Source organism: Haliotis asinina, chromosome 15, assembly GCF_037392515.1.
Source record: "Haliotis asinina isolate JCU_RB_2024 chromosome 15, JCU_Hal_asi_v2, whole genome shotgun sequence".
Classification (NCBI taxonomy): domain Eukaryota; kingdom Metazoa; phylum Mollusca; class Gastropoda; order Lepetellida; family Haliotidae; genus Haliotis; species Haliotis asinina.
The window spans coordinates 8,378,404-8,405,574 of NC_090294.1; the positions used below are offsets into that span (position 1 = coordinate 8,378,404).

General features: G+C 41.8%; 2 protein-coding genes across 3 annotated transcripts; one reads left to right on the top strand and one right to left on the bottom strand.

The window, feature by feature from the left end:
* Nucleotides 1-316: 316 nt before the first annotated feature.
* On the bottom strand, nucleotides 317-22,412 carry LOC137265325 (condensin complex subunit 2-like). Of its 2 annotated transcripts, none has more exons than XM_067800693.1 (18): nucleotides 22,272-22,412; nucleotides 21,654-21,887; nucleotides 20,321-20,405; nucleotides 19,583-19,669; nucleotides 18,965-19,097; nucleotides 17,048-17,118; nucleotides 16,487-16,558; nucleotides 15,732-15,921; nucleotides 8,236-8,324; nucleotides 7,545-7,692; nucleotides 5,451-5,550; nucleotides 4,727-4,854; nucleotides 4,139-4,371; nucleotides 3,874-3,975; nucleotides 3,584-3,754; nucleotides 3,330-3,437; nucleotides 2,685-2,867; nucleotides 317-1,368 (listed from the first exon to the last, which is right to left on the bottom strand). In XM_067800693.1, the coding sequence occupies exons 2-18, from the start codon at nucleotides 21,881-21,883 to the stop codon at nucleotides 1,312-1,314; spliced, it is 2,187 nt and encodes a 728-aa protein (XP_067656794.1). In that variant the 5' UTR covers nucleotides 21,884-21,887; nucleotides 22,272-22,412; the 3' UTR covers nucleotides 317-1,311. The 2 variants fall into 2 exon arrangements, with proteins under 2 accessions (XP_067656794.1, XP_067656795.1); XM_067800694.1 differs by having other exon boundaries at nucleotides 22,093-22,409.
* On the top strand, nucleotides 22,403-26,997 carry LOC137265326 (swi5-dependent recombination DNA repair protein 1 homolog). The gene is made up of 4 exons (XM_067800695.1): nucleotides 22,403-22,532; nucleotides 23,449-23,527; nucleotides 24,996-25,763; nucleotides 26,173-26,997. Exons 2-4 carry the CDS (start codon nucleotides 23,468-23,470, stop codon nucleotides 26,350-26,352), a joined length of 1,008 nt encoding a protein of 335 aa, XP_067656796.1. The 5' UTR covers nucleotides 22,403-22,532; nucleotides 23,449-23,467; the 3' UTR covers nucleotides 26,353-26,997.
* Nucleotides 26,998-27,171: the final 174 nt, after the last annotated feature.

The window sequence follows — 27,171 nt, forward strand, 5'->3', positions numbered from 1 at the left end:
AACAATCAGAAGGTATTGCCACACATTGCAAACACCAATAATATGATTCACTAATTATTTATGAATTCAGGAAGTGGGTGGGGGCACTCTGCATGATGGATATTCCTAATGGGGCACATGAAGTACATTGAATACAGTATTTCAAAAGATTACGATGGAAACATGTTATTCCTTACAAGGTCCCGTGGCAAAGGGCAAAAATTAAGTGGAATCAACAGGTGCAAGTTGTTATCTTTCTTTGTATCAATGACTCCAGGTAGGTAGGCGTGTGTATAATCTTGCTTGAAGCAGAGAAAAACTTCACAAAACAACCAAAGGCACATTTTTCTTAAGAGTTTTATTGCTTGTTTTCCAATATAAGATGGTAAGATCATATATTTTGGTTTAAACATCATTTGTGACAAATATAAATCCTCTGAAATTTGACTCCATCCAAGTAACAGTACCTACATGATATATAAATATGGAAATATTTACAGGAGGAAAGAATGAAGGATATGAAAACACTGACAGGACCAGCTGCACATCAGAAGTGATGGCCATCAGGGTCCTTGAGGCAGCTGTACAAGGGCCATAACTCTGCAGTGACACAAAGCCTGTTGTGTTTATGGAGACAAGCTGGCATTGTGACAAAGACTTATTAATGTCAGCGTCAGTTATACCAGTTCTTGTTTGATGTTAGTGTTTTGTTGTGGTGATGTAATGATGTGGTGATTAGTACTATCTAACTCTCTCAATGACTGTCCTGTGATTGAAATGGGGGATGAAGGTGGATGAGGTCAGAATCAGATCATGATTTAAATACACAAGTTCTTGTGCACATAACAGATAGCTGTTAAAACATTAAGATAGGTGAAAAATGATAAAATCATACATACACTCACTATGTACAATAAAACAAAATGATAAAAGACTTGACATAAAACAACAACACTGATTGCTGGTCAACCATAACATATAGAGAATCACTAGCAATGTGTTGGCATGTCCTTAAACAATGTCAGCACCCATAGTAGTCATCACAACACATTACAGGTCAACCACACGATCCTTGAACAGTGTTGCCAACCAAGGTAGTGATAATAACACATTGCTGCTCAACCTTGAATTGTGTCGCCAACCATGGTATTCATGACAACACATTACTGTTCAACCATAATGTCCTAATGTAGTATCCATCAACTTTTGTTCTTCTAACGTCAGAATGCTGCCTTTTTCTTGAGCTATTCAAACCTCTTGATGCTGTTTCAGTTGGCGACACTCCTTTGTTCTTGTCAATACTGAGATGTACTGTCTGTCAACATTAACCTGCTAAATGCCTTGGGATATCTGCAGATCTTCCAAATTACTGTCCAAAATCTTCAGAGTCTGAAAACATCAAGGCAAAGGTATTGTTAGTGTGACATTATAGTAGTTAGTAATATACATGTAATCAGGTTGGAATTGTAATATTTGTGCTCTATTGCCAACTGCCAAGTTGTTCCAAGTTTGCATACATTGTTCAAGTAGGAAATGGTCTCGAACATGACAGCAGCTTAGGAGTATCACATTGCATAGTAAGAGTATTACAGGTGAGTTCATTTGCTAGGTACCTATCAACACATGAGACATTTACATTTCTGCGAAGTGATCTCATATCTGGGAGTCTCGAAACACTGAATATTCCTATTCCTATTGACTAGAGTTGTGGGAAAGTTTGTCTCAGTCAGGTCGCTGACCAAAGGAAGTAGATAGGCTATGACATGGGACACAGGGTTATAATGAAGAGTAGACTGCAAGCAGTGTACAGTCATCTTGCTGCCACGGACTGAATTCAGACTGAGACTGAAGCCTTGTATGAGAAGTAACTTGGCAAAGCTGCTAACAAAGTCGGTTTTGAATAGTGAAACATCGCATGATTAAATACTGTAATGTAAACAATATTCTGATGTTACTTGGGGAACTACAGAAAACATCCATGGAAGCTGGGGGATTGACCTTGTACCTCACATATAAACCTATTCTTACTATATATTAGGTCATCTCAGGTTTTCCCAGAATAACTGCATTTGAGGTTTTTGTTTTAGAGGGACAGGATTTACTTTTCACTAGAAAGACCTCTTCCCAGGTTTTACTGTTCGTTAGTGAGACCGCTTCCCAGGTTTTCCTTTTCCTAACTTTACATGAACATCAACATTCAAACAATACATGAGTGTTTGAAATCAAGTGAAAAATATCGTTCAAGATTAAACTCCCAATACAAATGTTTTCCCATGGGGGATAACAACCGCAAATCTCAGATTTGTAGGAAGACGCTTTACCTCACGGCCACTGGACCAACAAAGGTGCAGGAGTTAAATTATCAACTTAAAGTTACTGTCATTAAATTGATTTTATGCGTGTTTCAGTTACTGTAATGCAGCTTCATCTACATTGTAATTACCTATCACTGACTCCCCCCCCACTCCAGTTTTACATTGTCTAAGTCAACCTCGGAGGCGTTTTTTCTCTTATACGTACACCCCCGAGCTGTCTGGACATAAGAACAAAGTAGTATTGTAAGTAAATGAATCCATTTAGAGCAACTGTTGCCCATATCACTCTTAAAGCAACATGACCTCAGCAGTTAAAATACGTTTAGAACAATAACGAAAAACAAAATTGTTTCTGAATTGTGGACAAGTGGGTCTGAGACGCGGACTCACCTTCTCATTGGCAAGATGCAGCAGACACACAAAGGCAATGGGGACACTCAGATTCTTGGCTGTGTTGGATGATACTTTCCCTGGCAGTTTTGTGAGCAGTGTCTGGAATGTCCACATTTCATTCATGGCTGATGTTGATGGAGGAGGTTCCATCAGGGTGTGGTCAGGATGACCTGATGTTTCCTGAAACATTGTTACAGTTTAACACACTTCCAGTTTGTTGTTTAACGCCACACTGAGAAATATTCCAGCCTGTAAAAAATCAAGTCTTAACTGGACAATACTGTTGTCCAATCAAGACTTTATTATTTACAGGCTGAACACAGAGGTTGAAAAATGAGCATCAGTCTGAGCTATGACATGTTAAATACAGCATTCAACAATATTCCAGCTCTATGTAAATAACTGTATGGATCAGACAATTCTCAATGTGACCAATACAGAGTGCAATAACATTCTAATCCATATTTAGTGTTGAGGTTACACAATGCATTCTGAAATTGCTAAAAGTACAAATCATAAAATGGTCAAAATACTTAAAATTCAAACATACTAAGTGACATAATGCTCTGTGAGAAAGCCATACAGAAAGTCATAAAAGGTTAAGACCAATGGAATTTACAAGTTGTGTATTCCTATCATTACCTCCTGTTTAGATACAGGTGTTGTCAACAAATTCCACATGGCTCCCTTCAGTTTACGCACATCCAACTTTTTGGCAGTCTTGGCATATGCAATATCAATCTTGGCAACCTGCAAACACCAGCGTATGTATATATAAAGATCCAGCCTCATCTGATTGTAAAGTTAATCACTGTAGCCAGTGCAACAGAATGAATGTAGAATGACTAGATTATGTTGTGCTTTATATCAAATATCAAGAAACCACCATATCATACCTTATAAGGCTGTGAGAGGAGTTTGTCTCCACAAAGGGAGGTTGCATTCAGGCTGTCATTGTATGCCAGACTTGGCTGTGATATGTTGTCCTGAGAGGATGCATGGCTGTAGTCACCCGCTGTCAAGTTGAAGTCAAACCCACCACCTCCATCTTCATCATCGTCATCTCCCTGACGGGAGACAAAAACCACTGATTAGTAGTTTGCCATAACTCACCTCACCATTTTCATATTACCGGTACTTTAAGATTTCACCTGCTAGAGCAAGGTGTGATTTCTTTAAAACTCACGCCAAGATCAGCACAGAAGTTCTCCCTGTCGTTTTCATTGTTGTAGTCATAGTTGTCGATCTCATCATCCACGCCAACACTGCTGCCTTGCTGTCGTTTGACCTGCATCATGACAGAAAACACAACATGACATAACTGTCATGTCATACACAACAAATATGACAGGAGAGAAATCACAGGACATTTCAGTAGTTGTGTATATTGGTCATGTACACAACCCTAACAATAGCTCTGTCTACATGTCTTGCTACTCATCAAACCATACCATGATCTTCGGCTTAAGGAATGGTCGGAACAGCTTGTCGGCATCATAATGCAGATCTTCAGGGAGGGTTGTCTGGTCCTTGCTGTATCGACTTAGTGTTGTCTTGGTCAGGGCTGTGGCCTTTGATGCCTTGAAAGAAGCATCTGTGTCAGCCTTCTCATGATAGTTGACACGAAATGCAACTTTCTTTGTCTTATTTTTCTGACTTTTGTTCAGCGACTTGAATTTGGCATCTACAAGAAACAGACAATGTTAAGCAGCAAGTCCACATGTTAATATTTCAAAAAAACTTTTTTCGTTATTGGTCATATCATCAGAGATACAATTCACTCAGAACGAGCCATTCCGTTAGTTCTAACATGATCTGAGAAAACCATTTTGTTAATTATAACTTGCAATATTGACTCAGAATATCGACCTCTGAGCAGTTCTAGGTAATCACTGCAGGATTATTTCCCCACAGTGAATGCAGTGTGCAGTAGCAGATGCAGTACATGTATTGGGTTCCTGTCATCTCTACATCATAGTTATGCCTGAACTAGAGGACTTGATGAAATCAATAGAAAGACATACGGTAAAGGGCCTGACCTTTAGAGAGACATCCCCTCCTCCAGTGTGAGGGTCCAGCCCAGGTCTGCATCAGAGCCTTGTTGAAGTAGGAGTAGTCGGATGGCTGTGATGCCAGAATCTGCATCAACGTCCCTGAGCTGCCATGGCTGCAGGTCAATATACATATATTTATTGACTACGAGGACGAAGATATCAGGGTTCATATTTTCCATATGATGCCCTAGGGCAAGATATCACTTTGTCATGGTGATGTCATAAACCACGCTATGATGTCAAGTTTCTTCTGTCACATTGCATTCTACATGTGGTGATAGCAGGTAGTCAGCCTGTGTTTATTTTGGTTTATTTTCCACAGTTTGACAATATCAGTAACACACGGGATATCTGTAAAATCTAAATATTTCTTTTTATATTTCTATACTTATCTCACTCGGGAACTACCAACATTTAGGCAATTGTGTCATAAACATAGTATGACATGGACACTCATATAATATCCTCTATGTAACAAAAACCCAGAGCTCCTTTGCTTAATTTAAGTGCAACACATTAGGTAGAGCACAGGGATTGAATAGGAACTACACATCCAATGTGATGACATGATTGACAATATACCGAAGTGTGATAAATGCAAACATTGTTAAACTTCAAAATTAACAAGAGTAATAGCTTAACAAACCATTCCACAAGTGATGCAATAACAGTACATACACCTGAGGATATACAAGATAGGCTAACTTACGTGAGATCTTCAAATGCACTCTGAACAAGCATGGCAGCCCGACTGTCTCCGACAACATTCGACCGCTCCCCATCATCCTCAAAGCCACCTCCATCTTCATCTACAAACAGAAATCGCAGATGAGTAAACAATGGCTTACACACTTGTTAGTAAGGTCAAAGAAAACTGCTCTAGCTGAATTTAATCAGGACCATGGTAGGTAAAGAAAGACCTTGTACAGCTGCAGGAAATGCTAGTCATCTACCTAATTTTGAGCACCTTGAACATTTTGCTTATGAAACTATCACAAGGAAAGCCAACAATAACATATTGAGCATGACTTCCTTAATTTAACAACATTTAGCTTTGTATAAACATATTATCCAGATGTCTACAATGTTCCTACATCACATTTCTGTACAGCACTTGCTTGATAATGGTGCTAATATCAGGGAGTTCATTTTTAAAAAAAAAAAAAAAAGCCGCTTGACACAGGGCAAGTGACTGTAAGAAAGTAACTTGTCCTGACTAATATTCCTCTTGCCCTGTTATGTATGTAATCATGATGATGTAATTGCGAAAGAATAAATCAACATGGTATTTGATGTTAATGGTTAGTGGACTATTTATTGAAAAGTGATAAGCGGCATGGAGAGATAACACTACTATATTATCATTGTGAAATTTAGTTGCCACGTTTTTTAGCAGATATGAAGTGAAATCCAAGTTTATTTGAAGCTGGAAAAGGGAAGCAGAAATTATTAAGTAGCCCATGGACAAATAAGATACCATTATTTGATTGCTCAAAATGAAAACTGACTTGTCCCGGGCCAGTGATTTACGTTGGGTCCTGTATTTGAGGGTCCTTGGGACTCATGCTTATAATTTTCAGGGGTCCTGGACATCATCCCTATGGGGGTCCCTGACACTTGACTATTATCATTAATACTGTTATTGTATTATCTATCATGATCAACACATCATTTGTTACAGTAATGAAATCACAAATGATAGCATAACACAGTCATAACTTATTGTTACTTGATTGGAATTTTTACAAATGTATGTGGACATTTTCTGCATCCTTGTGGATGTGCTGATAAATTAAGTTGCATCCACAGTCAATTTTTACACGTATAGGACACAGGAATTCCCATCCTGTAAATCCCTGCCGCATGTCCAGCAATGGGTTTTTTTGAACACCTGTAATATCTGCATCAAAATGCTGCACTCATTGTAATAAAGAATTTGTATATCACCACTGAATTTTTGCTATTTCATTTGCTATTAAATTCTTATTGTTAATACAATCAATATTAAATCTCTAGTATTCAAAGTTAAGTGGATAAAGGAAGAAATGACCACCTCACATAAAATGTACAGTGCATGTTTCTGACCTTCGTCCTTGCCTACTAAACCATATTCCATGTATAATATTTACAGTATGGCAAGGGATCCTTCATCTTCATTCTTAATTTAAACTTCAATTATCTGGTCCTACTGATTTCAGGCTAAACATGTCCAGGACCCACTTGCACAAAGCGATCTTAGCGATACAATGATAGTAACTCCCATTCTCCAATATAGGCTTAAGATAGTCGTAGCGCTAAGATCGCTTTGTGCAAGTGGGCCCTGGTATTTCTGGATCAGACTCTAATGATCCAGATCCTACTTGGCCTAGTTCTACTAGTTCAGGCTCTACGTGTCCATGTCTTCCTGGTCCAGGCTCTATCGATCCAGGTCCTACTGGGCCAAACTCTACCATTGCAGGCTCTATTGATCCATGTCCTTCTGGTCCAGACTCTACTGGTCCAGGTTCCACTGATCAAAGTACTTCTGGTCCAGACTCTCTTGATCCATGTCCTGCTCCAGGCTCTAATCATCCAGGCCCTTCTGGTTGAGTCTCTATTGATCAAGATCCTACTGGATCAAACTCTCCCACTGATTCAGGTCTTACTGGTCAAGTGACTTCTATACATCTGTTCACCCAGCAGTTTATGTGTATCAGTAAGATTGACTGTAGTTGGTCAGTTAACCATCAAGCACTTCACAGGGAAGCTGTATACTCTGCACAAAAATAAAAATGAATGTTGACTTGCTACTACATTAACTTACTGTCACTACCACCTTCAGCCATGTCGCCATAATCTGTGTCTGGAGGAAGGCTCTGATGATCATCATCGTCAGCATCTGGGAAGATAGGCTCCCTCTCAGCATTCATGTCAAATGCATGTTCCGATGCTCCTTTACCCAGCATGGAGCTCTGCAACAGGCAACAACCACCTTCAAATCACCACAGGTGTTATTGACCAGGAAGTTCAGTCTACTACAGCAACTCAAAAGAGTGACAATATATACATATCAAAATTTGGTATACTGTAAGGGCATGGACGAATATTTCCTATGTAGAGAAGAGTGAGTGATTGAGTATGGAATTGCTTAGAAAACAGTCAATACTAATAATATGTTTCAGAGAAATTATTACCTTACTATTGATATTCATGAATCTGAATACATTGATATTACAATATAACATGACACACTAATCAGAAATTAGATGCATGAAAGCAGCATGTCTATTTCGTGCCATACTCCTCCTCTCCTACAAGTAATCAAGTCTGGAACAGACCACCCAGTGATTGATATGATGAGCAATGTCTCATGCCCTCACAAAACACAATTAGTTGCTGGTCCTGACAACCAGTTCCAGTGAGTCCAGTACAAGGTCTATATCCAGGGGACGAACTCTCTAGTCTGAGATCCCCACAGTCTGAATCAACACAGAGATAAGAGTGCAATCACTAACCATGTCGGAGCCATCCCAGTCAGTGAACTGAAACTCTGCATATGGAGCACACACTTGCTTACTCTCACAGTCAAGTTTCTCCAGCAAGTCTGGAAAAAACACATGTAATTTTCTGAATAAAATTGATATTTTATACTTATCCTGACTCATGCTTAATTGCCTGTCTCCCTCTTCTATTTGAAAACTGGTGGAACACTTGAAATCCCTTGAAGTTCCCTTCTTCAAAAGAGGATATAAAATCACTCTCACCCATGAGTACCCTACCCTCCCTTACCCCTATGGTTTAGTGCCAATATTGGTCACATGACCAGCCATATTTGTCACGCTCTCCAAATATTTGCCCAAACGCAAGGATTAGCAGGGAAATCCAAGTGACATGGATTCGAGGTTGGGAGGGTTGAACTCATGAGTCAGGTTAAGCATTAAATATCAATTTTATTCAGAAAATTACATGCTTTTCCTTATCCTGACTCATGCTTAATTGCTTAAAGTATCCAACAGATATGGTGGTGGGTCATGCCTCTTCTTGGATACTTTCTTCCTGCAAAACGTCTTGAATGTCACCCCCAGGGAACTATAACAGCACTGTCATTTTCCTGTTTCTTCAAAAGTCCAGGTTGTATCTCAGATACCACTGCCACACTGTCACTTTACTCTCACGAGTTCAATGTTGAATGGAGTTTCAATGGACAGAGTAGCACTTGAGATATTCAAGATGGAATCTGATCCACTCATCGTTTGGAACCATAATAGGGTTGAGAGGTGTGATGAACCATATCCCTAGAAACTCGAACATACCTGTAGAGGTTGCAGATTCTTTGAATAGAGTCCTCCTTGGGGTACTTATAAGCATTTAAATGTTCTTTAAATTCTTGTGACAGTTGTAACTATATTTTTTCAACCATAACAACAGAACAATTGATCATTCTTCCTAATGTCTTTTGTTCATTTGATATAAGCCTTAAGGGTCTTACGGACATCTAAGATGTGAGCATGTCGAAGAGAGGTACCGGCGGTGAAGGCTGCGTGAAAGCAGGGAGCTCAATAGGCGCCGTTACGTGAAAGGTGCTATCTCTCTTAGGACAGTAAGTATCTGGCAATCGAATGCTCACTCTGTCTTTGTGAAACACCGTTAATTCAGGGTTGGCGGACATAGCGTGTATGTCGCCTACCCGCCTGCCAGAAGTTACCGCCACAAGAAAAGCAGTCTTCCATGTCAACAGCTGGAGGGATAGAGTCGACGGGTTGTGAAAAAGAGGATCGGACTGCCAATCAAGAACGACTGGCAAGTCCCACAGGGGACTATTTCACCGGACAGACGGACCGATTCTGTCCACGCCTGCAAGGAAGGGTGCTGCCCCAACTAGAGGGTGCTGCCCCAATAATGTACCATCGACAGGAATGTGGAAGGCAGAGATTGCCGTGGAGTAACCAGACCAGACCGGCTTCCAGTTTAGATTGTAGAAACTCCAACACAGTTACTAGATCTGCAGAAAAGGGATCGAGAATGCCCCTGTCGACACACCAGTGCGCATAACAGGCCCATCTATCATCATATAGAACGTTCGTCGAATCCCTCCGCGAAGCCAGAATTGTGCCTGCAACTGATGCAGGAATTCCTCTCGCATGGAGGCGACTCCGGACAGTGACCAAGCCACCCACTGAATCCTGGGATTCCGTTCTGGGATAGTAAGTCCAGTTGAATGGGTAACAGTACAGGAGGCTGAGCCAGAAACCTGAGAATTACCCTAAACCAGCTTTGAGCCGACCAAAGCGGTGCCAGAAGCACAAGTAGTCGAGCCGGTTGTGCGGTCACCTGCGAGAGGACTCTTGAGATCAGAGGAATTGGTGGGAACGCCCACAGCACTCTGTCTGTCCAATAGAGCAGAAAGGCGTCGTTGGCTATCGCTCTCAGATCCGGTATCCTTGAGCAAAACACAGGAGTCTGATTCGTCGCCCCAGAGGCAAACAGATCTACCTGGAACGACCCGAACAACTGGGAAATAATCCTGACTATCCCCTGATGCAGCATCCACTCATGTGGGGCTAGTATACGTCTCGATAGCGCATCCGCGCGAACGTTGTCTATGCCCGGGAAATATACGGGGAGCACCCGAATGTCTAACTGGTCGCACCACAGCAGAAACTGCCACGCCTCCTGAAGGAGGGACGGAGACACTGTGCCGCCTTGCTTCAGGATATACGTCATAGCGGGCTGGTCATCCATCTCTAGGCGAACCACTTGACCCCGCACTGACTCCACGAAGCTCTTGAACACCCGGCGGACTGCTCTCAATTCCAACACATTGATGTGTAGGGTGACTTCGTCCTCGGCCCAACAGCCCGAGACTGATAGTTCGCCCAGGATGCCCCCCTAGCCTGTCTGAATCGAGAGGGAAGGTGTCGGCGTCTCTAAGGGGATCCCCCTGGACAGATTTCCGACTTCCGTCCACTGTCCGCAGGTGAGGAATCAACCAAGCAGGTGTCTTGAGAACAATCTCGTAGCTCTCCAAATGGGACCACAACTGGGCTAACGCCTGTTGAATGGGTTGCATCCTCAACCTCGCCTGCCAGACCACGTCCACTGTAGCCGCCATAGTGCCCAGCAAACGAAGCCAAGTTCTTGCTGTGGCCCTGGGGGACCCGAGAAACCGAAGTACAGTTCCCTGAACTTTGACGATGCGGTCTGGGGCTAGGGAAACAATCCCCTGCCGTATTGAACCGTGCCCCCAAGTACACCAGATCCTACGTGGGGGTCAGGTCTGATTTCTTGAGATTGATGATCCAGCCGAGCTTCAACAGGATGCCCATCACTTGCTGCGTGGCATCGTGTGATAACAGGAGCCCCAGGGCCCTCAATAGCCAATCGTCCAGGTACGGATGACAACACCTGCCCTGTGACCTGGCTGTGGAGATGCCGAAGGGCAGAACCCGTAACTGATAACACTTCACGTCGAAGAAAAACCAAAGGTATTTCTTGAACTCAGAGTGTATCAGGACAAGGAGGTAAGCGTCCTTGGGATCGATTGACGTGAGCCAATCCCCTGTCTCCCTTGAGATTCAAGATACGTCTGAACCCTCCGTCCTTCTTGTTCACAAGGAAGTATGTGGAGTAAAACCCGTCTTCTTGTTGACCTTGCGGAACCACCTCGATGGCTGCCTTGTCCAGTAACGACTGGACCTCGGCACAGAGGACCTCTGCTTTTTCCCGGGAGAACGGCACCAGCGTGTGCCGAATCCCTGAGAAGCATGGAGGGTCTCGCTTCCACTGTGGCATATGGCCTCCCTGACTGTGGACAGGACCCAGGGATTTGAAGTGGCTGCCTGCCATTCCGAAAGGAATAGTGACGGCCAGCCGCCTACAGGGACTTCTGGCGCAAGGCAATGTACCCCCACATTCGGCAGTTCTCCGCCTGCTTGTGCGGGGGACACCAAATGTTTTTAACGGGAAGCCGGGGCAGGCTTCCCTTTGCCCTGAAAAGGCTGCTGTTGCTGCAACTGCGGCAACGCAGGCCCCTTGCCTTTGCCTTTCGCCCTCTTGCTTCGTTTGAGCTGCAGTGGAGCAGTCCACTTAGCACCTTCCTCCGCCGGCGCTGCAAGGTAAGCCAAAGCCAGAGTGGGAGGCCATTGGCGAGACGAGGAGGGTTGCTCCAACAAGGGCTTAGAGTCCTTGAAAGTGCTAACAGCCTCCCGCACAACCTACAGTGCCCCAGGGAAAAGGGAAGATCCCAACCTGTAGGGCAGCGTTAGGAGTGCCTGCTGGGTTGCAGGAGAGTACCTGGCTACAGACAACCATAGCCGACGCAACCCCATGACGGCCCCCATCATCTGGCTGGCACAGCACCTAATGCTTTCCCGCACCATCCGTAAGCTGCCGGCCAAACACTACCAACGGAGAGTTGACGACAGCGCTCCCTTGGTCCAACAGCTGCCCCTGCAAAGCAGAAAGGTAAGCTGAATGAACCATGACTCTCAGCTGCTGGGCCGCACACCTATACGATTCCTCGAAGGAACGATAGGCGGACCTCAGCGCCGGAGCGGTCATGGAGAAGGGTGGCAGCCGCCGGCCCTGCCTGGCCGAGGCCAAGGAAGAGGAGGAGAATCTCCCCCAGAGTGACCGAAGCGTACACACACTCGTCCACCACCGGCGGTTTGAACAGTGAATCCTCCTCCAACTGATACCAGCGGCTGATCTCCAGGAGATCAAAGCGCGACCGGGTACCCGAAAGGAGGGGATTCATTATCTCCCCAACCAGCGATGGGAGCATGCGCAACCTCACCTCAGCGACTTTAGTAGGCGCGAACACCTCCCCAGGAAGCCGAAACTCCAAGGGGTCGGGCTCTAGCACAGGAATGGAAACCTGAGGTAGGACCTCGGCAATTTTCTCCCGAACCTGTCTAAGGGACGAACCAAACAAGTATGGGACCTCTGACTCGCACTCCTCCCCAATCCCCTCCTCCTCCATATCTATCTCCTCACGCTCCTCGGACAGGGAACTCTCACCGTAAAGCGAACCTGCCGAGGGCGCTACCGAGACGGAACATGAAGGAACAGAAGGACTGAGAAGGGCCGAGACACTAGGTTCGCCACTGCCAGAGCCCGAACTAGGTTGTCTGGGCACCTGAGACAAGCACCCCACAGGAGGGTGACTAGACAGCCCAGGGAAAGGACGGGGTGCCGATGCCCCCAGCGGCTGGGCAGCACTAGGCTCACCGAAGTTGAGCCGCCGATACCAGGCGTCATTGCCCCACTTGCCTCACAGGACAAGCTGGGGCCGACTGCCCTAGGCAATTCCGTCGGTGCGTCCAAAGCACAGGACGGTTGCCCGGAGGGAGGAGCTTTCTCCGGGCCTAAGCCTGGGCGCGGCCTCCCTCCAATGAACCACCATGTCCACCCAATGAAGATCGGGCGTCGAATTCCTTTCGGAAACCCGACAGCGCCGAATCTATCATTGACTGGACCGAGGACATCTGCTGCTGAAACAACGCATTAATGGAATCAACAGAAATTAATGGTGTTTGAGAAGCAGGGGTTGGTGCAGACGATACAGTGGCAGGAGAAGGGGAAGGGTCCCTAGACACCCTGGCCTTCTTAGCCGACCCCTCCAAAGAGGAAGCTGCGCTTTTCTTTTTATGTGAACGCTTGGACGGAGGGTCCTGTGCCCAAATATTCCCCCCCCCCCCCGCCTTAAGTAGGTTGGAGTAAAACAAAAAGTCAGCATGTCGTGACTTTCTTGTCTGGGGAGTAAATCCCGTGCACACATCGCCTGACTGGTCGTCATGGTGACATTCAACCAGGCACCTTAGACAGACATCGTGAAGGTCCTTGGCCGGGATAGAAGATTTGCATGTTGAGCAGGATTTAAACTGCAAAACAACAAAGAACCCCTAGTGTTGTGTAATGTAACAAAACACGCATGGGCGCAAAGCTAAATAACTAGAACTACCTGCGTAGTTAAGGTAAAATCTAAGTGCCACTACACCATAATTTACGACAAATTTATACAAGTTGCAGTAAATATGGAAATAATATTAATAAAACGTATGAAACAGCATAGCTGAAGAAACGCTTACTTTAAAAAGACCGCCAAAGAAACTTGAAAGTTTTGGCGGGAAAAACGGCTTGCCTTCCACCATTTTGCGAGCAACAGGGACAGCAAAAAGTTACATTTTTTGACAAGTAAACTGTAAAACATGATTCCTAAAGCGCCCATGCGTCTGATAAAGAAACCATACATACAGTTTGAGTTTCTGTGTTACTCATCTTATCACTTGTCTTGTGTCTTAGAAGCAAGAATCTCTCAGCGCTGTAGCACGTCTTCACAGACGGGTGACAGAAAAGGAAGTGTTTTGCTGGAGGCTATAGTCTGAAGAGTTACCTGCTCTTGGCTGTCACAGGGCCAGGGGCCCTGTAGTGGTGGTCTCACAAGACAAAAACGATGTTTTTTGTTTTATACATATTTTATTGAAAAAATATAGTAACAACTGTCGCAAGAATTTAAAGAACATTTAAATGCTTATAAGTACCCCTAGGAGAATCTCCATGAAAAAGAATGCAGATCCTGTTTTGGTTCTAGTTCCAAGTTTAGTAGATTGACTAGCTGAGTGAGTAGTTTGATGGTGAAGTCAAGTTGTAGTCTGAGTTGACTGACTTGTTCTTGCACTTGACTCCCATCGTCCAGATAAAAGACACTGCACAGCCCTTGACGATGTAGATAAGTTACTATAGGCCTTGTTATAAACAACCAAGGGGCAGACGAATTCCAAATGGTAGGATGTTCCATTGAAAATGACGACCCTGGAACAGGAATCTTAGGTACTTCTTTCAATGTGGATGTATAGGAACATGGAGATATGCGTCCTGCAAGTCTATGCTGGCTATGTAATAGTATGCACAAACAAGTTGCCGGAGTGGAAGGTGAATCATTTTGAAATGTTCCTGGTTGAGTAGATAATCTTGATTGGATCTCCCCATGTTGTAAATGAGTCTGAACTTTTCCCTGGAGTTCTTCTTTGTTACCAGGAAAACTGGGGAATAAAACCCTGGTGTGAGATGATCTGACTTGTCTAGCTGAGACATAGTTGCATCTTCCAATTTCTGGGTCTGATCTACCTCGTAGTTAATTTGCTGGTAAGAGGTAGGGTAGCCTTTAGTTGTATCTTGTATCCTGTACAAACATTCTAGATACAAAGTCATCCTGTAGTATTCCCCAACTTTCCCAGTATCCCTGTAGTCTTCCACCCACAGTTGACGGTTGTACCAGAACAACCGAAGGTGAAAGACTCCAGTCATTCCAAATCTGATTCTCAGCAACATGACTGCCAACTCCTATGGGTGTGGCTTCTACTGGAGGTAGTACTATTGAGGTAGTACTATTGTTGTACACACAATTTTAAAACCATATGCAGAATGCATAAGATAAAAGTCCTGTTGATGAAAGTAGAGAGTGACAAATATGGACGGTCATGTGATCAATACTGGCACCGAAACATTGAGGGTACTCAGGGATGAGTTTGATTTTATGTCCTCTTTTTAAAGAACGCCACTTCAAGGGTCTTCAAGTGTTCCACTAACTTTCAAATAGAAGAGGGAGACAAGCAGTTAAGCATGAGTTATGGTAAGGAAAAAAGCTTTGATTAATAGAGTGACTGACATTTTGAAAGCAATGTGATTTCAAAAGCAAAGCAAAATAATACTTCAAAGAAATACCATAGACGAAGCTTTGCTTACAAGTCTAAAATAAGGTTTGATATATACTCCTTCTTGCATCAGGAAACAAGAATGCATGGTATTAAAGCCAGGGACCTTATTTTCAAAACGTTAATAGCCCTAAGACTTCTTCACTTTGACTGTAGCCAAAGTGTTAAGAGTGAGCTAAAGAACTCTGTTGGGCTACGAATGTTTCAAGAATAGCTAGCCAGATTTAATTCCCTTGAGGTGTCAAGGGATCTTACTAACAATCACGTTTTTAGAATCATATTGATAGACTGCAAACCCTTGAGATCGGTGACATTGAGACACTTGGGGGTTAACTCTGGGCCCTTGCTTTCCACAACTGACACAAGGGTTGACGAGTCAAGCACCAGCTCCTGACAGTCATCATAACAACGAAGGTTGTTTAAGATCAGTCCACTAGCACCACCCTCGTCAAAAGCTGCCGACATGACCTGGAACATGGGATCCACCTGGAATGAAGTTCATCAGCAGTCAAGGCTACAGGATAGTTGACCAGGGGGATGACAGACATGATCATTACGAATGTGTATATAGATATTCCATGTTCAGTGGGTAGAGCTGCAAGTTGCTTTTAACACTATTCAATTGTATGAGACAGCTGGAATGGACGTCACATATAGCTAAATGTGTGACAAACAAATGATTCCATCAAAATATTACAGGGCGAAAAAATCTCTCCTTACAAAAGTCCTGCCAGGACAAACAAGATTACGATTATGGTACAGACAAGAGACCAATGAGCAACTAACGTTACATAACAGCATGAATGTTTGCCAACATCACAGCCAGAGCAAACTTGCACAAAGGGATGTTAGCCCTACAATGATTGTAACTCCCATCCTCTAACATAGGCTTAAGATAGTCGTAGCGCTAAGATCGCTTTGTGCATGTGGTCCCAGGGCCTAGATTTTCGAAGTTCTCTTAGCATTAAGATAGTCGTAAGTGTCGTGCATTAACATTAACTTACGATTACCTTAGCACTAAGGGAGCTTCGAAAATCTATGCCCAGCTCACCTCAAATTCCAAGTCAAACTTGTTAACACTAATGTTCTTCAGATTGGTTTCCACTGTCCGACTTTTTCGAACCTGAAACAGAACCATGATGAGTCTGTCATCATATCATTGCAGAAAACAACAAAAGCACATGTCCTGAAGGATGATGCCAGGGGACGGTCTTCTCTAGGTTCATCATAACTGTGGTGGAAGGATTTCTTTCAGGATCCTGAGCTAAGACCCATTAATATTTTGTACAGATACATGAATTATGCAAAGTACTTTTTTCGGCAGCAACTTAATATTGGATCACAAAGTTTCATTCAGTATTTTGTATGGTCCTGTGATCAGTCAAATATAGTAACCTTGACCAAAGCATGACTGTGTGAACATTAATTGGGAAATATTTCATTCCAATTTGGAAACTATCACTGACAATTGTTGCCTATTCATGGTCAGATATCAGCCTCTGGGGACACCTATATTAATCAGAGTTGTCTTGTCATAACAAACAGTGCACAGCTGGAATGTTCTGATAAAATGGGTCAGCCACACATCATTTCGTTTTTCTCTACATTCTACCTTTTTCTTTTTCTTGCGTTGATCAGGGTTGTCTCCCCCTGTCCCTTCTTCTCCATGTTCCTCATCTGCAACTGGGTTGGGAAAATATCACACAATCAGAATGCACAACATCTCAGAAAACATTACATCCCAGAAAATAATCAAATCATCCAAGAAAATATCAGTATGTAATAAACAAAGTAAAGCTTTCTTACAGGAACTCTCTTGATAGAACACATTTCCACTATGTTCAAGTCTAACAATGTGCAAATGACTGAAGCCTGTGTATCAGCAACATATGAATAGTATAGACAATGGCGGTCTCTGACCAGGTAATTATCAAGGATTGGGCCCTTGACAAGTCCCTTGGAGTGGACATAGTAGAAACTTTGCGACTGGCGGCTATGTTTGGCATTACTTGGAATGATTGGTAGGAATCTTTCTCAGTCCAGCTTTTGGCATTTCTTCTGTCTCCATTGCCATTTGATATGTGCAGTTGCTGAAGAAATATGTCTGGATCCATGCTGGATGGATGTAGAGCGGTTGGCTTCATGCTTGTGGCTAGCATGGTCTTGGTGTCCTCGCCTTTGGCATAGCATCTGAGTGAGCATAGTTCTACTGTATCTCCTTCTACCGATTGGATGTCCATGCAGAATATTGGAACCAACCGAAAACCGAAGTCTCCTACGGCCCAATTGATGTTTTTTCTCGAGGATTCTGCATCGGTGCTGGTTGGATGAATTTGTACTCCAGACATGCAACCCGGCTTCAAATGTGTGTACCGCACGACGAAAGATTGCTTGCTGTGGACAGTAATCTATCTTTTCAAAGCCACTGCAATGCTGGTGGTTGTACTACAACCAGAACATCACTGTATGGGGAAACTTCTATGTAAGTAAAGTCTTCTTGTACGTCTGGGTGGAGAAAGGTTTGGCCGAGATGCTCCTATGGACCATCTACGTAGTTGGCGAGACGGCTGCCAATCTGCAAAGCGCAGCCACTGAGTTGCTGGTGGTTGTACTATGAACAGACCATTGCCTGCTGGAGAAACCCCATCCAACATATCTTGTAAAACGTTTTCCAAACTGTTGGTGGACATGTCGGGGTCTCAGCAGGGAAACTTCTATGAGAGAACAGCCCCATTGTTGTATGTCAATGGGTGGAGAATGGTTTTGTGGAGATGCTTGTTTGGGCAAATAGTGGCTGCCAATCGGTTCTCGGACTTCTCCAGCTTCTAAGTTGCAAACGACCTTGTTGTAGAGCTTGGTTCACATCGTTTTGCCAGACTGTTGTTTCTATCCATGTGCAAACATGGTTGCTGATCGAGTGGGTGTTGTTCAGGATGGTGGGGTTTCCGCTATTGATGGCTTCCGCGAGATTGCCTTGTTCTAGAAATTATTGTTGGCTACAGAGAAATTGCATGAATTGCTTGCGGTCTAGGATGCCGGAGTAGTCTCAAGTGTAGTCGATGCTGTAGATCCCTAGTCTGTTCCCTTGTAGCTTTGTTTCTAGATCGGACAATTTATCTTGGTGTTGGCCAATAGCAATTTCGGAGACATCCACTTTGGCCACGAAGACTGCAAAAGGAGTTTTGTTGACGTTTTCGGTTTTCCATGCTCATTGTGATTTTTGCTGGGTTTTGCTTTCGATCTTTTGGATAATTCTGCCAATAGCTTCTGCACTCGTCTTTGGAGACGGGTCACATATATTTTGGTTGCTTGATATACTCTTTGTAGGTGGTGTGTAGCATCAAGTGGAGTAGTCCCGTTGTACATTAGAGGCTTTCTTCGTGCTGCACAATGTCTGTACAAGATAGATAGTCACGTAGAGGTCGTCGATGAAGGCTGGAAGACCCAGGAGAGAAGGTCTGAAACTGCCTTTGTCTATACTACTATATCATTATATGTTAGTTCTTCCACATCAGACTGTGCTACATACCTTCCCCATCTTCATCACTGGGTTTGTTGGCTCCCCGCCCTAGCCCACTCAGCACTTTGTATGCTTCTGCATGGATACAGTCAACACGACCTGCATAGATCTTGGCACTGGCATCTAGTGTTGAGCTGGCAATCTGACGGATGAAATCAGAGATAGTAGATCAGAAAGCATGCAGCAACTTGAGCCACAAGACTGAAGCCTGACTCTGGCAAAATTCTGTCAGCTCTATTAAGTTCTATGTCAGCTCTGTTAGGTTAATAACAGTCCTTGTAATAACACCTTGTAATGATGTTTTTTGAGTCATGTTTGGGCTTGAGAATTAAAACATTTAAGGTAAAATACAGCAGCATGACAGATTGACACACTACATGACAAATCATGGTGAACAACAATTTTCATTGACACAGGTACGTATAAAACGTTATATAGTTACAAAATCCGTCAAAACTTTCTGAAATTACAGTGTTCCTTCACAAGAAATACAATGTCGTTCAAACAATGTGTGCAAGTTTTCTCAAATTAGCAGCCCTATGACAAATATATTTTACTACATTTGAATGTTTCACAGTGATTTGCTCAATTATTTGTTCTGACCAAGAAATCAGCATTGCAACCAACCTGAAAATTTTCCATTTTTTCCTTTTTGAGGAGCTCTGACATGTAGTCAATGAGCTGCAGGCTAAATGCATTCTTGGCATTAATTTTCTGAAAAATAAAAACACAATATTAGAAAATAATTATCTTAAACACAGAAACATACTGACTATATAAAGTCAGTTTCAAGAGAATCTCACCAGTAGTTTTTTCTAAACCCAACATGCACTATTGTGGGTCTTTGCAATACAGGTAGACTACTTTTATCATCACGTGTAGAATGTTTGATATTATAAGATGAAAGACCACCATAATGGGTTCTACTTATAAATTCTGAAGATCCTAAACAGTGTTTTAAAATTAATACTGAAATGAAAACATTTCTCATTATGGTATCACAAGAAAAAATCCACACTTCTGTAAGTCTTTCACTGCCTTACAATTACATCTAAAATACGTCATCTTTTAACAGTTACTACAACTACTACAACTACTGCTAATTTTCAACTTTGTTTTGCCAGAACTGAACAGTGATATCACACTGTAATGTCACCATGCTGTGAACATGAAATTATTATCCAACAGCTTCTGACTTTCATGATATTAACTGAGTAGAGCCCCCGGGGAGTTCTTTCACTTATATGCTAGTTATGTATTCAAGGTGAGCAACTTGATTGTCACGAGAAACACACTGGTGCATCACACAATCAAGTATATTAATAATCAGTAACATTCTCACTTTCAAAACACATGTGAACCTACATTTTCTGTGGACAGCTTGATGCAGGATGCATAGTGTTCTGATAGCTGATTATTGGTTAACCCAGAGGGTGGAAGTGATCTGCGCCTGGAGAAGAAAACACAAAACCGTTTTGCCTATTTACTGAGAAGCAGGTGAACTGTGAAAGTCTGCAGCATTAGGCAAGTAACACCTTTTGTACAATCACCACTATCAATTATGTGTGACAGGGATGCATCAAGGTTTCGAAATTAAGTCAGTTGGTGCATCAGGCTGGACAATTATAAACATGATAAAATACATATTCTTTTGGTCCAGTTATCAGTGACGGGTGAGTCATCTGTACAAGGATGCAACACAAACAAGATTTCATATGTTCATAGCCTAAGTTACAACTTCAAGAATACGAATAAATGTTTTATACATATATGGAAAATTCATTAATGTAAGCTTCCAGATACATAAATTAATGTTTCATAGCAGTCAACTCTCTTATCAACTATAGTCATCAAAGAAACTTTTAAATGAAACAGGTCCTTGAAAACATGATGAATCAACCAGAGAAGAAAATAACCAGTAAATATCATAAACTGGAAATCTGATCCCATAGTTCTTTATATTTTCTTTAAAAAATATGAAAAGGTGATAACCAAGTTCTAGGGATGACAATAGAGAGTAATTAGATAAAAGCAGATGATCAGGGATTTCCCTCGAGTCCTACATTTGAAGGTCCCTAGGACTCATACTCCTAATTTTCAGGGCTCCTGAACGACAAAATAGGGGTCTCAGATACTTAAATATTATGTTGTAATATTGTAATTCATTTACTGTTATCGGATTGTGTATCATGGTCATCACATTGTTACAGCAGTTAAATTGCAAATGATACCATAATCCAGCTAGAAGCAGACTCAGTGATAACTTACTGTTACTAGATTGAAAATTTTACAAAAAGTATTTGGACCTTTTTTTGCGTCCTTGTGGATGCACTAATATTCTTGTGTCCATTGTTAATTTTCATGCAAATAGGATGCAGGAATTCACTTCCCCTAAATGCCTGGATGATTAACAGTTACAACTAAATGTATGGCAGGCATTAATGTTTACTGTGAATGTTTCAACTTGTCACCTATTAGCAGATTATTTGCCCAGGAAATGGGACACGGGACATTTTGATGCATTGTTAGTTCATTAATATATAACACAGATACAAGGACTATTGGTGTGATCTATGTGACCGGACCCAATCCTGTACTGACAAATAGCGATCACTGAAGAGAATTTTTTTACTCTGATCTTCACAGGTTGTTAGCATGACTAAAGTCAACCTGAAGTCATAGTAATTTCATATCTAACCTGTCAGGGGTGTTTGGACTGGCTAAATTCCGACGCTGCAGGTCCAAGACACGAGACCTTCGTCTCTCTTTCCTCTCTGCAGTGTCATCTCTGTCTCGAGTCAAAAGAGGGGTTGGACTCGTCAAGTTGCTGTTCCTGCTTGGGGATGGCGACACAAACTTGGATGACGATGTTGATGGACGTACTATCGGTGTGTTGGTAATAGGGGATAAAACATCTCTTTTCGACATTGTGCTGCAGAGAGAACGAGCACTCAGATCAATTTATTTCAAAAGATGAATAGTTGTGCTAAATAAAGTGCTCCCTGTTACAGATTTGAGTGTTTCAGTCCTTTTGTGTGAACCCGTTGACATTACCCGCACGCCCCTCAAAAGCTTATAGTCCCCCAGATACGCAGAGTGAGCAATCAAACACATCTAACATTTTCTAGCATACCTACCGGGTATACGAGATGAAGACTGTCTTAGAATTCTTGCCGGTAAACTGATGCTAAAGAGTTTCTGTGTCTAGACTAGTAGTCACAAAGCGAGCGATTATATCGATTATACCAGTATCAGTAGGTTTTCAATCTTAAACATCCTTCAGATCAAAATTCAACAAAGAATGGATACTACTTACGCTCTTTAATGGCGTAATTCCAAATCAAACAGTTTGTTTGGCGATATTATATTGTTATGCTAGTTTTTGATCATTTAAAAGATCCGCCATCCGTTGATCGCGCACTCAGCGTAATATCGCGAGATCTCGCGGAAGTACTTTAGTTCGGCGAATCGTAACTTCGTGCAAAAGTCGTTTGAGGAGGGCACACCTACAAATAATGACATCAAGAATCGCATCCAAAACGATGTCATTACTGCTGAGCTGCTAATTAATTTTCAGGTGACTATTGTACCTGAGTTTACTGCCTTTTGATGCGCGTAGTTTAATAAATAGGTTTGTGATCGTGTTCCGTATCAGAGCAAAGCAAACGTTTGCAATATTGTTGCGGGAAATACAAATCAGTTGAAATCTTCTCGAAAAGTGTCCACGGTTTATTTGTTCTGCGTGTTTAACGTTCTTGAGTTGATGATGTAAATGGTTGACGACTGGGTAAGAATTCCGGCCGTAACCCCCGCCCGAAATGCATTCAATCTATTTGGATTATTGGTTTTGGATTAGGTTTATGATTTACTTTTAAGTTCAGGGTTAGTTTGTTTTGGGGTTTTTTTTTCATACATAAAAACCAAAACCCAGGGATTACATGTGGAATATGTATGGGTAAGATTTCCGCCCGTAACCCCCTTTTTTATCATTCTATAATAAATAACAAATGTTGATATATTTTTAAAAATCCTTAACACTAACCACTACCCTAACCCTAAACAATATCCTTACCCTAACCCTAAGACCCTAAAACCTGAAATAATCTTATTATATATAGGATACATTTAAAGCAGGAGTTACAGGCGGAACTCTTACCCTAACCCTATATCCTAAAACCTATCTAATCCTGGGCATATTTGAAGAAAGAAATGTTGCTAAACATGGTGAAACAGTTACAGAATAAACGGTGTCAAACATTTTTTTTAATCACACCCTAGATATGTCTTTTGTTTAACATAATGACATTCAGTATTTGGTGTCTGCCAAAAATTCCTGTCATTACATCCAAATTGTGCCAAGTGATGCTGTTGATGTAAATGACATGAGATTCTGGTCCAAATTTGCTTATGTACACATTCTGATATCACAGATGGCACATTGCTGACTGTAGATGGAAACAAACAATACAATAACTGGCTAATTGTTTTCACAGATTTTCCCAAGATTCCGCAATGAGTGCTGTAACACCAACCCATCTGAGAGTGCAAGTTGCTCCAGGGCCTGGAGTAAATGTAGGTTTGGTCACTATAACAGGTCTTAGAAAAAACAAAGCACAAAATGTTAAACATATACACATGTTAACATATGTATACATACTGGCTACTGAACAGTTATCGCCAAATTTTTAGCAGTATTTACAAAATTACTCCACCATTCATTAAATTACTCAAACAAGATGAATTATGATACTTAGTTATTCAACGGTGTATGCAGCCCATTCACTGCCACCCATTGTGGTTTCATATGACACAGCAGAAGGGAATCATGGTGGTATAAAGAGAAGTTTTCACACAGCTAACTGTAACAGTTATCTCCATTCCGAGTTCCATTCATGCCATTTGTGAAATAGTATGTATTATATCATACAGTAACCCTGAATAATTGACTGGGGGACTGTTTGAGTGTTTCTTCTACAGCAAACTGATAGGGAATGAAACAGTCAATGACTTGTGAGCTGGAAGTTGTTATGTCATGTGTATAGGTCATGGGACATCCTCCCAACTAAGTTAAGAAGTTTTTATAGGATTCATAACTTTGTCTTTAATTTTTCTGTTATGTTACTTATCATGCAGAATTTTCTTTTGCCAACCTTCATTGTTTTGAAATATAGGGGAGAAAAAGTACTGGAATTGTAACTGACTGGAATAACGCATGTGTGATACTGATGAATTGGCAATATCTATTATGCTGTAGTAACTGTTCGTAGCCAGTACAGAAAGAAAAGTGAGGTCTTGTAAAAGCATTCAACAGTTACAACAGTTTTAGGGAAAAGAAATCTTGTATTCTGTCCTGATGTGGATTTTGAAAATAAGTTCAAAGCCATCACTGCAAAATGATTGCAACTCAAGTTGTCTGTGTAAATAGGTAATATGATCACTAGATTAGAAATTGACCCACAAGATGTAATGTTTCTTGAACTGATAGTTCAAAATGGCCACTCCTGTCATAATGTCTGTGTTATTTCATAAATGAATATGGGTTTCAGTGGTGCTGCCTTGGTGAGGTAACTGGTCAGTCACTCATATAATTTTGTTTGGCTTTCAGTTGAACACAGTCAAAAACTTGGGTTGTGTATTACTAAATATAATGGTACAGAAGAGGCATTATTGTGACTTATCTGTATGTAAACTATGGTCATAACAAACTGTTATAGTGTTGCTTAGATTTTAACACAGTTTTATCAGTGACATCCTACTCTGGTAAATTTTCTCTTTGTATTGGCCCTTCTATTAACATTCCAAGATCTTTATTGATAAGCTGGGCTGAAGCCTTTTAGGAAGAGTGTAATTTTTTGAATATCCTTTACCTTATACTATACAATGTAAGATGGTTTATAAACATGAGTATATACAGTTTTATCAGACATGGTTCAATAAGCATTGATCAGTACATACTGAAATGTGCAAAATGTATTACAAGTAACGAAAACATCGATTCATAACTGCATCTCTTTTAATGACAGTTATGTTCATGTTGCAGCTGAGTGCAGGACTAAAAAATAGACTGAAGAGATGTGGACGATACCATTCTGCAACACCCTCAGCCAAGAAGCCCTGTGTGGCAGCTTCTTGGTCTCCCAAAACTCAACATGCATTACATGTTTCTTTGCCAGTCACACCACAAGACATTTATCAGGCATCCACATCAAGGGGAGATAATTCAAGGTTTTCAAACACACCCAAGCCACTGTCGTCATGTTCAAGAAGAATGAGGACATCTTTGTCTTTTAAGTCACCTGTGATGAAGACTGCAAGCTATGGTCCTGGTACTGCACCAGCAGAGGGTATCGGTGCATCAGTGACTCCTCAGGGTAGTGATAAATGTTGCAGTGGAATGGATCCTAGTACTCCATTGTCATCCAAACACAGAAGATCATCACAGACTGGCAACAAATATAGACTGAAATTCACTAGTGATCTTGATAAGGTCAATCAGCAGTCTGCAGACTGTCATGCCCAGACAGGTGTACATTCATTACATGATGATGACAAGACAGGCCTACAGTCTGTAGCTTGCAGTGACAATAGTGTTCAACAGTCAGTAGCCTGTTGTCACAAAGCCCCCATGCAATCTCCTCACAAGAGTGTTCCACAGTCCATAAATTACCATGACAAAACCAGTATACAGTCTGAAGGCTGTAGTGACATGGCTGCTATGAGGAGGGAGAAGAGAGACCTCATGCTACATCTGACGGCAGCAGAGGAGAAACTAAGGAAGCTCAAAATGGTCAAGATGTACAGGTCGAAGGTGAGGGACACATCATATATCTTCAACCAGATGTTACTTAGATGGGGTAGTGATAAACGTATAGGTGTCTATTCTCATACATCATTATATTAGTTATGTGTTTTAATATTATCTGTGAGACTTTGATGTGGATATGTGATATTAGTGTAGAAAGCGACCTGTTATTCTGGCAAATGGCTGTGATGTGACTTAAATTAGTTTCATCTGAGGTCGTTTTAGCTACAACAGTGTTGTTGGTTTGATTCTAAGCTCTGCGATAATGAGGATTCTTGTTCAATCAGCACTAACATGATTGTTAGGTTGACCAAGGTTTTAAAGGTCCATATCATGTGTCCCTTTAGGCTGCAATACATTTTAATGTTATTCGATGATCATCATGTTTTTGATTCTCCCTCGCTCACTGTTTCAGAATAACTTGCAGCAGCTACAGAGTCTGATAGACAAATGGCGAGGAGTTACACAACGGGCACTGTCAGATCTACACAACTTGTTGCCACAACCACGCCCATCGTTGCCAGACTTTGTCAGACACTTACAGATCGACACTCATCTTGTTCAGATTGATTTAGAAGAGGACAGTGAGGACTGAAGACTTTGAGTTGGAAACCGGAAGTCCAAGCATTTGTGATAAGAACTTCAGTGTCAGATGGACTCGTGTGATACCACCCCAGATGATGTGATATATAGAGGATCCTAAACAACCTTCCGTGTAATACCATTTTTATTAAACGAGTTAATCTTGAACGAGTTTAATGAAAATGGTATTTCACGGAAGCGAGTTTAGTATTCTGTTTATTACTCGCCAACATAAATTGACAGACAGTGTGAGGACTCTCAGCTTTCAAGTCAAGCAAGGTCTAGTAAAATCATGACATCAACATTAGCATTGTGACGTCACAACTTTGAACCATTTTGACATCATAGGTCAAGCGTTATTACACTAGTGTAATAATGAAGTGAAAGTATTACACTGCAGTATCTTTAACGGGCGAGTAATAAAAACTTGAGACAGTGAAGTTAACCTCCAACATTGCCAAACAAACTATAGAGCTTGAGAAGACACAGAGATTAGTTCAGACTAACACAAGCATTTGTGAAAAAACTACTTAATGCATTAACTGCAATGTCATGCAAATCTCCAACACTTGCAAAATGGTAGTTGGACAAGACACATGGATCTCATCAATCTCATCTATGTGAAACCATTGTCATTTGAATACAGACGTTACTAAAACCTTTTGTTTGTGTTCATTCGACACTCGTTAACTTAAGTCGCTAGTCTAATGACCACACTGTTAAATTCTGTTTGGTCCATCAGGTTAGGTGCACTAGTCATTACAAGAATTGAATTAATGCTCCTGGTTGAGGCATGTGGAATACAATAGTATAACCTGAAATTGTGGTCCCT